At 41.0% G+C, this 12902-nt stretch overlaps 1 protein-coding gene across 1 annotated transcript in view; it reads left to right on the top strand.

Annotated features, from left to right (window-relative positions):
- The window catches only part of LOC308287542 (guanine nucleotide-binding protein G(i) subunit alpha-2), a 157520-nt gene that overhangs the window by 140243 nt on the left and 4375 nt on the right, over positions 1-12902 (top strand). The window contains exons 5-6 of the mRNA XM_080728757.1: positions 5355-5483; positions 11064-11193. Coding sequence (XP_080584883.1) covers positions 5355-5483; positions 11064-11193 — 259 coding nt within the window. The remainder of the gene's footprint in view (positions 1-5354; positions 5484-11063; positions 11194-12902) is intronic.

The following is a 12902-nucleotide window of genomic DNA, read 5'->3' on the forward strand; positions in this document are numbered from 1 at the left end:
GAGATGGGGGGGGGGGGGTCCCTGGAACAACATATTTTGAGATGGGGGTCTGTGGCCAAATACATGTAGTTTTGGGGGTCCTTGGCATGAAACATTTTGAGAACCACTGACAGAAACAGTTGGAAAAAAAAACCCTTAGAAGGATTTAGAAGACACTTATTTTTTTTTTTGCACACATTTTCAAGATTTTTCAAAAATAGCAGATCTACAAGCTCGCAGTGCGGCACTCTGTGTAGTAGTGAATTAATACTTCTTCATATGGGGCCGCGTACATAGAAAATAGCTGATTTACAAGCTCAACGCGCCGTGTCGGCAACGCCTTGTGAGCTTGTAGCTCGGCTATTTTCTGTCGCCACACACACACATTGTGTTTGTATGAGTGGGGGGAGATGTCATGCAGTGCTACCAGTGCTCCAGGATCGCCCTAAGCACGGGGGGAGAAAGTTAGACCCTGCTAACTAATCTCTGAAGGCTTGTTTGTAGAAAAGCTGTGCATTTTTAGCAGTAAATATGCCATGAACTTGTGGAATCTTTATGATTTTTACACCTGCAGCTGCTAGTTTTAATGTTTTGTTACCAGAATATAACCCTGACCCTAACCCTCAAAATAATAATGATATGCACAACTCCGCCCACTCCCCCGACAGCAACGGATAACCTGACCCTTTCAGTACAGTAAACGCAATAAATGAATTTGATTGGTTATATGATTGAGGATGTAACGTTGGGAACAGGCCCAACATTAAATCATCAATAATATTAGCTAATATGATTTACCCTATTTTTGGATGACATGCGGTGTTTAAAGGTCCATGAAACACAAAATCACTTTTTCTATAAATATATATTATATCAATGAGTCACTTGTGATAGGGAGCAGTGATATGGTTCAATTTGCCCATAGGCTTGGGGATTCAGAGCTTTCTGCTGTCTCTGTAGCTATTTCTGTGTACTTCCACTTTCTAGGTCAAAAAGAAATCTTTGGCGCCACTCATTAAATATTAGCTATCAATGTTCTGTGGTGTAACGTGACGTAGGCATATCTAATTAATATTAACGTTTGTTTTACAGAGTCGTATCAAGGGGGGGCGTGGTTTCACTGTATGCTTGTTTCAGCCAGAGAGAAGAGCAGGCGCTGTCAACAGACAGTTACACTGTGTGGTTCCTGTCTGTGTTATTTCCTGTGTAGTTGCGACCGTAGGTCGCATTTACTATCAAACCCTGCACAAAGTGTCAGTCCGTCAGTCCGTCAGTCAGTCAGTCTGTCCGTCTGTCTGTCACACCTCACTCTATGGCCATTGGGCGCCCTCTAGTGGTGAAAGCTGGCACTGAAAGCGTTAAAACCTCATTTACTGTTATTATTATTAATAGCAAATAAATTAACTAAATTGCCGATCTAAAAGCTCACAACAAGTTGCGATGCAACGTGCTGTGAGCGTGTATATAAGCTATTTGTGCTACTTTTGTGTGTATGATGAAGTAGGGCATGAATTTGTGAAAAAAAAAAAAAAAAAACATTAACCCATTTAGTCCTAGAATTATTGAATGCTTTAACCAGTGAAAAATAGGAGATATACAAGCTCACAGCGCGGCAGCTTGTAGATCTGCTATTTTTTTTAAAGTCATGAGAATGTGTGCAAATCTTTGAATATACAGTATGTATTTTCAAAGCGAACGTTTGTAACTCAAATTTTGCTTCTGGGTGGTCCCTGGAACTAAATATTTTGAGATATAGGTCCGTGGCCAAATACATATCATTTTGGGGGTCCTTGACATGAAAAGGTTTGAGAACCACTAACATACAGTAGTAGTCTCTCAAGAACAGACTAACTGAGCTCCAGTTAAGTGAAAAGGACCTTTTCTTTGACGATGGCTAGCCAGAGTGCTGACATAGAAACACAGGTTTTTCATGAAGTCTTAGAAGGATTCAAAAGACACTTATAGAATTGGGTCAAAATTCTAATTTTCATGATTTTTCTAAAAATTCAAATTTTCACGATTTAAAAAAAATAGCAGATCTACAAGCTCGCAGCGCGGCACTCGGCACTCGACCGCGTTGTGAGCTTGTATATCTGCTATTTTTCAAAAGTTAAAGCATAAAATAATGATACACAACTAGAAATACTGTTCCTTCGAAACAGTGTGGGCTCGGTTCCAACCCAACAAATAGGATACTTTAAGGTACTGTAAGGTACACTACCTTACAGTATTGTACTGTACCTTACTATACTGTACTGCACCTTACTGTACTGTACTGTACTGTACTGTACTGTAACTTACTGTACTTTACTGTACTCTACTGTACTGTACTTTACTGTATTCTACTGTAACTTACTGTACTTTACTGTACTCTACTGTACCTTACTGTACTGTACTCTACTGTACCTTACTGTACTGTACTGTACCTTACTGTACTATACTATACTGTACTCTACTGTACCGTACTGTACCTTACTGTACTGTACTCTACTGTACCTTACTATACTGTACTTTACTGTACTCTACTGTACTTTACTGTACTCCACTGTACCTTACTGTACTTTATTCTACTTTACTGTACTTTATTGTACTTTACTGTACTCTACTGTACCTTACTGTACTGTATTGTACTTTACTGTACCTTACTGTACTGTACTCTACTGTACCTTTCTGTACTGTACCTTTCTGTACCTTACTGTACTTTACTGTACTCTACTGAACCTTACTGTACTTTTACTGTACTCTACTGAACCTTACTGTACTGTACATATTCTATGTGTTCTAGATCTACATTTTTGATTCTGTGTTTGGGAACCAGCAACTGTCAAATGGACTCCAACTGTAGTGGAGTATATTGAGTGCATATACTGTAGGCTAACAATCCCAGATCACATCTGTCCTCCACTATGTCTATAACCAAGGCGTTCTTCTATGTGGCCACTCCAGACTGAGGAGTGGAGCATGGCTTTTATTGTGTTTGTGGATCTGACTTGGAAATGCATTGGTTTTGATATCTCCCTGACAACCAACAACAACCACTAATATGGCTGACTGTCCCTGCGGGCTCTAGGATATATGGCTATGGGATTTACATCCCATCGCCCGGACTTGATTCTTGATCACAGCTGTGTAATCAGTAGAGTGGAGAGGGACATTTATTTATAGTTTTAACTATAACTATAGTTTTATACATCACACAGCTTAGACATTTGGATCAAATTAGAGAGCAGACCTGTGTGAACGCAATGATATAGATAGCATATCTGAAGTGTGAACACTGCAGCCACAGCGCCTTAACATAAACATGGGTCTATTATCCTTCTCTCCACTCTGGGGACCCATTGGAAATGCATTGGGTGCTTAAAGTTAAACATTTTTATTTTTTTATATTTATACTACAAAACATTTCAAAACCAAAAATACAAGCACACTTGTCCTCAGTAAGCTGAACACATAAAAATTTGAATGGTGTTGAAAGGTGTAAGCGTTTAAGAGATGAAGCGCGCCAAAGTTTTGAGGAGATACACATATAGCTATAAATAAATAATGAAGATAACATACGTGTGCTCGCCTTCCAGGCGAGCCCACAATAATGTGTACCCATTCTAGGGCCAGCAGTCAAGGCACCTTGGCTCCTAATGCAGCCTAACAGCGCATTGCAGGTTCGAGTCCCATTCTCGACAAACTTAGCTGTATGTCACTCCCCATCTCTCTCTCTCTCTCTCCCCGTTTCCTGTCTGTCTCTACCATAGACTGGGTCTCTACTTACACTCTATCAATAAAGGCAAAAAGATATTTACAAAAAAAAGAAAAATGATTGAAATATGGAGATACAAGGATTCTGCCCGACAGCATTGACTTGCTAAATGACCAAACCTTCCTCTGCCAGCCAAGGACATGTTGGCAGGTGTACATGATGATACATCACTGTGGTGGGTTCAGCACCTTTATGACTCTCCTCCACATGACATGAAGTAGCATAGTGTAAACTTTGTACAGACACTGTAAAGTGTGAAATCAGTGTGGGAGCAGAGCACCACCCATGCCAGACTGTCGGCTCCGATGCCAATTCCAACTTTGGAGAGTCCTAGAGCACCGAAATGTGCAAAATGTTTGAGTCAATTTGAAAAAAAAACTTGGATTTGAAGTTTGTATTTGAGAACAATATCTGACAAATAACTTATATAAAACAAAAGATTTATACATAAACTGAACTTTGTTATTCAACCACTTTTGCTTTGTTAGCATTTCTAGCTTGTAGATCTACTTTATTTGTATTATTGCTGTAATGACTTGGACACATCTCAGAAGCAAATAGTGTACTTTTTACTCCACTTCAATTATTTGAAATCTTGAGTTACTAGTTACTTTGCAGATTTTGATTATTATTACAAAACATAGCCCTATACATTTTGTGCATTTGAAAATAGCCAATCTACAAGCTCACACTGCGTCTTGATGCATCGCTGTGTGAGCTTGTAGATCTGCTATTTTCACACAATTCTTTATACCTTTTGAACTTGTACTAAATGGTACTGTACATTATGCACAATCAGTACTTTTACTTTTGGTACTTTTTAAGTATATTTTGATGCTGATAACTTTTGTACTTTTACTACATTTTGAATACGGGACTTCTACTTGTAACAGAGTATTTCCAATTGTATTATTGATGCTTTTACTTAAAGGGGCACTCCACCACTTTTCAACCTATGTTCATATAATTGGTCCTCACTCTTTTTTTTCTCAGAGGAGGGCTGTGGGCAGGTCAGAAACCCATAGTCTTGTGACATCATCGATTGCCAATCCAGCTTATAGAAACTGCAGGCTTTCTATTCCTGAAAAGTTGCAATTTTAAAGTGGAAGCCATTGTTCTCGCAATAATAAAAATCTAAATATTTTTTTCAAAAATATTGATTAAATTTTTCTTTTGGGAAAATGATGATGTCACAAGACTATGGATTCTGAACTTCCCACAGCTCTCCTAGGAGACTTGGACTGAGTAGAAAAAAATTGTGATATTTTATCATGAACATTAGTGAGGACCTATTATATGAAGACAGGTTGAAAAGTGGTGAACTACTCCTTTAAGTAAAACATATAACTTCTTCCATCACTGCCAATACCGATGTCATCAAAAACTCTGTTCTGATGTAGAGTGCCACGCTGTGTAATTATATTAAGTGTGTGTGTGTGTGTGTGTGTGTGTGTGTGTGTGCGCGCGTGTGTGTGTGTGCGTGTGTGTGTGTGTGTGTGTGTGTGTGTGTGTGTGTGTGTGTGTGTGTGTGTGTGTGTGTGTGTGTGTGTGTGTGTGTGTGTGTGTGTGTGTGTGTGTGTGTGTGTGTGTGTGTGTGTGCGCGCGTGCGCCCCATCAGTTACCTGAATGACCTGGAGAGGATAGCCAAGGCAGATTACATCCCCACACAGCAAGACGTGCTGCGGACCCGCGTCAAGACCACAGGCATCGTGGAGACACATTTCACCTTCAAGGACCTGCACTTCAAGTGAGAGCACGCTTCTACTCTCGTCTACTGCAGTGGTTCTCAACCTGTGGGGCGAGCAGGGGTTTTCAAAGTGGGTGACGGGGCACCCTGGGGTGCCGTGACGGCAGTCCAGGAGTGCCGCGAGATAATTTGATGATATATGGAATTTATTTGGACACATTTTAAACTTGGAAGTACAAAGTTATTTTCTGTCACACAGGTTGTGTGCTTGTAGATCTGCTGTTTTCACTAGTTTAGTACATTTTTTAGATGATAAATACAAAATGAATGGTTATGGACATACAAGGTTTCCACCCGACAACGACGATATGCTATAAATATACGATGATGGGAGTGAAAATTATAATGTAGGGGTGCCTCGGATTAAAAAAAATATTCATGGGGTGCCCTGAGAAAAAAAAAATTGGGAACCCCTGGGGTAGAGGGTTTATGCACATTTCTAAAGTGACAATTTAAGGACTTTTTAATACCTCTAAAATGACAAATAAAACATTGGTCAAATTGTCAAATATTAGAGGCAGAAATTGTGAAAATAGCAGATCTACATGCTCACAAGGCCTCGGAGCACGTTTTCATAATCAGAACCGTGTTATACAAAATGTAATGCCTCCACTCTTAGTGCTCATCAGGATGGGGGGTCCCAAGTTAAAATATGATTATTTTTGGGGTCGCGGACTGAAAAGGTTGAGAACCACTGGTCTACTGTGTGATCACGAGTCATGACAGCCCAGTGTCGGCTTGTGTTGCCTCACACGCAAACAAGGATAATATCGTCAGTGAACCTGTGTTCCAATGGACCCAATGTAGTTATTATTTAGTCACGAGCTCTTGCACTTGTACATTTGTACTTCTCTTTGATTCAATATTTATAAAACTGGTATTAGCTATTTTCGCTACTTTTGCTTGACACTCTTGGATGATGTATTCATTTACCAAAAAAAAAGGTTATAATCCTACCAAAACATGTTAGAAATATACAGGCGGTGTATCGATACACCGCCTGTTCCCACGGTCAGGAAATTCCTGGAAATATTTTGAAATGAAAAAAATATCTTTCCAGTACTGGAGAAGTTTTGGAATTGATCAAGGGTCCTGGAAGGTCCTGGAAAAATAGCTACGCATTGTCTTTGATTATTGATTTTGTTAATGCCTCTGAAATGACAAATTAAACATTGGCCAAATTGTCAAATATTAGAGGCAGAAATTGTGAAAATAGCAGTTCTACATGCTCACAAGGCCTCGCATCGCGAGGTGTTGTGAGCATGTAGATCAGCTATTTTCACAATAAAACTGTGTTATGCAAAATTCCTCAACTCTCTTCAAATATGATGATTTCGTGGGTCACGGCCTGAAAAGGTTGAGAACCACTGCCATACACTACCTGTCCCTGGGCATTGCGCATAGGAGTAAGCAAATCGTTATTGAGCTGAATTATTGTCCTGGAAATCGGGTTAAATATTCTGGAAAAGTTTTGGAAAAGTTTTGGAAAATAATTGGTAAAGATGTGTGGGAACCCTGACTGTATCTTGATCATGTTGTGACGGCAATTTCTCGCTGCATTTCTGCTCGTCTTCCTCGAGATATTGTAGATACATAATTATGTTTTGTCGGTGCATCTATCTCTTTGATTACTAAGTTCTAATAAGTATTTTGTGCACCGAGTTTGTGACCTCTGAAGATAATACAGTACAAGCATGCACTGTGTCTGACTGTGTGTGTATCTTAGCGCGAGAGGTCATATTTGTATGAGAGTTTTTTGTATCAGTGGTTCTCAAAGTGGGGTCCGGACTCCGGGGACTCCCAGGGCTCCTTGAGGGGGTTTCAGAGGGTCCCCAGCGAAATGATTGATGTTAACCAAATGGACCTTTACAGGTCTGTAACTCAGAGTTATGGGGGTCCATGGCTTAATCAAACATGGGGTCCTTGAAATGAAAAGTTTTTTTTTTTTCTTTTTTTTTTTTCAATATATTTTTGTGGGCTTTTTTATGCCTTTATTGACAGACAGTTAGACAGACAGGAAATGTGGAGAGAGACAGGGAAAGACACGCAGCAAACCTGAGTCGGGCTCGGGAATCAAACCAGCGTGGTTCTTATGTATATGTGCCTAGACCAGTAGGCCATCAGGGGCACTGAAATGAAAAGGTTAAAGAAATTATGCTGTTAGCCCAATGCATTGTGAGCTTGTAGTAGATCTGCTTTTTTTCCTGCATGTTTTCAGCAGAATACAGAGTAGGTTAAAAGAAAGCATTGGAGTTGACTGCTGTCGAGGTAAACCTTAGCCACTGTCTGCTGGTATGTCTTGCATGTCACTGCAGTAATGAACCGGCAAAGGTTGGCAGTCGATTGATTAAATGCAAGACCTAAGCCCAAATGAACCCAGTCCTGTGTGGTTGAAAATGCACAAACTCAGTGATTTTAGAGTCCTAGGAGAAAGCAGTATTTTCTTTAAAATAGGGCTGCAACTATCTATCGATGTTCTTAAACACTTTGTAAGCCGCGCCAGAACCCCCTGAACAGAGGTACAGCCGTGCAATCTGCGTTTTATTTATCAACATGTTTTAAAAAAACAAAGCCCACATGATAACAACACGTAATGGAGTGCTCGGTACAGCGTGTATATTCATCCTGCAGAGGTCGACGTTCTTACTTTGAGGACGCGGCGGGAGATCTCCTCCATTCGTTTCCGTGCGGCGAAGCAGGGAAAAGATCGATAGGGAAACGGCGCCCGAGCGTGATTGAGTCCGCGATCCACGAACAGAAACCTAGACGCTTGTAATCCAGCCATGTTGGTTGTGCTTCTTGTTGATTTTCTACTCCGTGGAGAGAAGGAGGGGCTCCTGAGCCAACCATGCAGCTAGAATGTAAGTGAACGGCGCGGCCTGCTGGATGTTACGAGGAGTACACCCACTTCCATAAAAGAGGGGGGAAGAAATGTTAACCCTTTAGGTGGCTTCCAGAAGACACAGAGAACAACGGCCGATCGATTTTTTTGGGATTATTATCATTTATATCAAAAGTACGGGAATAGACGACCGGCGCACTGGGTGGTCCGGACAAGTACGGGCAAGTGCGGCCAGGCTAACAAAGTGTTAACAATTAATTTATTTAATCAAAAAGGTAATCGAGAAACACGTATAATTGGCTAAATTGTTTAGTCTGATTAACCACTCAAGCCCTATGTCAGGTGTCTTCAACAGGGGATCTGGGACCCCTAGGGGGTCCTCCAAATCTTTGTGTTTATATTGCAAGGCGTTGTGAGCTTGTAGATCGGCTATTTTTTGGCAAAGAGCTCTGGTGTAGAGGGGGAAAAGAGCAGACTAAGTACAGAGTGAAAGGTCAAGTTTATTAAGTATTGACGGTTCAAGTGGTTAAATATCTGAAAACACAAATTGACATGAATCCAAAATACACTGATGATTGTGCTGTCAAACGATGAAACTATATGGAATCTATTAACAGATTATGGGGGTCTCTGCTTCATCTCTCTCTCTCTCTCAACTAAGGGGTCCTTGGCCTGAAAACGCTGAAGACCCCTACCCTATGTTATACTTCATTGTACAATGGAGAACATATTGAAAATCTTGAAGATTGAAAATCTATAAAGTGCAAATGAAATGGATTGGTTAGGTGAGCTGTTCCAATCATGTGGTGTGTGCGCCATGCTGTCAGAGGGCCACAGAGCACATGAATAAGTCATACACACCATCCCAGTCCAGGGGTGTCAATTGGGTATGGCAGGGGTATGCAGCTGCCATACCCTGGGTCCAGGGGGGGAGAATACAAGTTAATGTAAAATATAAATCCATGAATGTCTCTTTGTCTATCTGCGCTGGTTATGTTGTTAAATTACATTAAAATAACCATAAATGCAAAATTTAACAAGGTATTATAATTATATTCTCCACACTTTTATTCTCCCCATCTTGACAGAATAGTATATATTCCCAGGTTCCGCAGGTCAGCTGCACAGGTGCAATTCATTATTGTTAATTGTGGCACGTTTACTATATTATGCCAAGTTTAGCCGCACTTGAACAACTGTTCCAGACTGCCATATCCAGCCCAAGAACATAGAAATTTTGGGGGGGAAAAATAGAATGTAGTTCTTAAAATAAATGTATCATGCCTGTTGCTAAGGTATGGCAACATGACTGGTGTCTTGCACGCGCGCCTTCGCGCGCGTGCAAGACACCAGTCATGTTGCCATACCTTACCTTTTTCTGAACTGAAGGCGCGCGTGCAAGACACCAGTCATGTTGCCATACCTTACCTTTTTCTGAACTGACGCCACTGTCCCAGTCAACAATTACTCTCCCCTCCACGCCTCAGCCTGGCTTCAGGCTGCCCACGTTTCCACGGTAACCGTGCTGTTACCTAAATGCCAACAAATGCCAGGGAAATGACTGAGTCTGTGCATGGAGGACTGTGAGGCCCAGGAGTGACAGACATGTACAGTACAGTACAGTAGGATGGAAGTAGCCTCTCAGGCTGCACCGTAGACAGCATAGACCAGGGGTCTTCAATGTTTTCAGGCCAAGGACCCCTTAGTTGAGAGAGAGATGAAGCAGGGACCCCCACAACATGTTAATAGATTCCATATCGTTTCATTGCTTGACAGCACAATCGTCAGCGTGTTATTGTTGGATTCATGTCAATTTGTGTTTTCAGATATTTAACCACTTGAACCGTCAATACTTAATAAACTTGACCTTTCGCTCTGTACTTAGTCCGCTCTTTTTCCCCTCTACACCAAAGCTCTTTGCCGAAAATAGCCGATCTACAAGCTCACAGGGAGATTTTCTTTGTTGGCACCATTAAACCAGGCCCACTGCTATGCTCTATAGCAGGGGTTCCCAAACTTCTTTGTTTCAGGGCACCCCATAAATCATTTTTTAATCCGAGACCGAGGCACCCCTACATTATAATTTTCACTCCCAGCACCTTATGTTTATAGCATATTGTCGTTGTCGGGTGGAAACCTTGAATGTCCAAAACCGTTCGTTTTGTATTTATCATCTGTAAAATTTACTAAACTAGTGAAAACAGCATCACGAGGCGTTGTGTGCTTGTAGATCGGCTGTTTTCACTAGTTTTGTACGACAGTCTTGTATGATGAAGCAGGGCTTTGCTTTACCAAAAGACGTACACATTTGAAACTTGGAGATACGAGGTTTCTGCCCGACAGTGACGATATTTTAGTGATTATGTTGCGAGGAAAACGTTGAGATAATAGCCATTTTGGTTAGAACTGACTGAAAATAACTTTGTACTTCAAGTTTAAAATGATACTAAATATTTTGTCAAAAATAAATTCCAAATATTATCAAATTATCTCGTGGCACCCCTGGACTGCCGTCGCGGCACCCCAGGGTGCCCCGTTACCCACTTTGAAAACCCCTGCTCTATAGGTGGCTTCAGTTCTTCATTGTGACAACATCATGTGTGTGTGTGTGTGTGTGTGTGTGTGTGTGTGTGTGTGTGTGTGTGTGTGTGTGTGTGTGTGTGTGTGTGTGTGTGTGTGTGTGTGTGTGTGTGTGTGTGTGTGTGTGTGTGTGTGTGTGTGTGTGTGTGTGTGTGCAGGATGTTTGACGTGGGTGGCCAGCGCTCAGAGAGGAAGAAGTGGATCCACTGCTTCGAGGGAGTGACGGCCATCATCTTCTGTGTGGCCATGAGTGCTTATGACCTGGCCCTGGCCGAGGACGAGGAGATGGTGAGTCCATCCACTGAACTAACCCTAACCCTAACCCACTAACCCTAACCCATGAGTGCTTATGACCTGGCCCTGGCCGAGGACGAGGAGATGGTGATGGTGAGCTCATCCAATTCAATTCAATTCAATTTCAATGTAAAGGAGCTTTATTGGCATGAGAAAACATACGTTTACATTGCCAAAGCAAGTATCACAAATACAATAAAAACAGTTGAAAACAGTTGGAGGGGGTACAGCATTGTGTAAACAGAGCTATGTCGCATTGTAACATTTAATATATGTACAGGGTACAAATAGCAGCATTATTTTCCTCAAAATGCATTTAAAGGTATCAGCTCTGTTTCATACTGTATGTGCAGTAGGTCTAGATGTCAATCCATGGTTTGTAGTCCTTAGGGTGGTTGTGTTCTAGCCTTCTTTTGTCGCAACAGTTCACAAATCTTGCAGCTGTGTTCGCACATTGTTGTAGTTCTCCCAGTAGGTATGGGAGTTTTTCATCATATTGGTCGAGTTTTCAAATTCACTTCGGGTGTTTGTAATCTGTGTGAAGTATGCGTCTCTGATGTCTTGGTATAGTGGGCAGGAGGTTAGAAAGTGTAGCTCTGTTTCTACCACATTTTGTGTACAGTGGGTGCATAGCCTATCTTCCCTTGGGAGCGGGGTCTGTCTGTGTCGGCCTTTCTCTATTGCAAGGCTGTGTTCGCTGAGTCTGTACCTAGTCAAGGTTTTCCTGAGTTTTTGGTCTTTTACTGTGCTCAGATATTCTGCTGTTCGTCCACTGCCCTGCATTTATTCAACCCAAGTGCTCTTCAGTCCCACGAGAGCGGCATAACTCAAGAGGCTGAAAATCTGTTAAAATGAAATAACTACCTATTGAAAAAAAGAAACACATTTTAGTTCAGGGGTCTTCAACATTTTCAGGCCAAGGACCCCTTAGTTGAGAGAGAGATGAAGCATGGACCTCCACAACCTTTTCATAGATTCCATAGTTTCATTCATCGTGTAACTGTAAAGCACAATCATCAGTGTATTTTGGATTCATGTCAATTTGTGTTTTCAGACCGTCATTACCTAATCTTTTCCCCCTCTACACCAAACCTTTTTGCCGAAAATAGCTGATCTACAGATCTGCTATTTTTGGCTACAGTTCTCAGAATATGGACACTAGGGTTCAAGTTGTTAATATAAAAAGGATTGGAAGATTTTGAGGACCCCCTATAGTAACTCTGAGGACCCCCTAGGGGTCCCGGACCCCCTGTTGAAGACCCCTGTTTTAGTTAACTGAAATAAAAAATATTAATTATGAGGCTGCCTGAAACTGTGTATTGCGTGTTAATGAAATGAACTAAAAGTAACTAAAATCTTAGAGAAGGTTTTAGTCTGTCAATATGTCATACACAAACCTGATATTTTGGTTCGGATATGAAATCTTATCTTCCAATATTTTAGCTGTACCTGTTGTAAGCACTGTTGTGCAATATAATGATAGTCTATCTATAAATATTTTAAAAAATTGTTTAAAAAAATGTGTTCAATCTCACAGTGGTGTCAAGTAACTAAGTACATTTTTGAGGTATTTGTACTTTACATGAGTATTTCAAATTGACTATACTTTTACTTATACTCCACTACGTACATCTCGGATCCACATATTGTACTTTTACTCCACTACATTTATTTGACAACTTTAGTTACCAGTTGCTTTGCAG

This window comes from Nannobrachium achirus (assembly GCF_963921795.1).
Source record: "Nannobrachium achirus genome assembly, chromosome: 6".
Lineage (NCBI taxonomy): Eukaryota > Metazoa > Chordata > Actinopteri > Myctophiformes > Myctophidae > Nannobrachium > Nannobrachium achirus.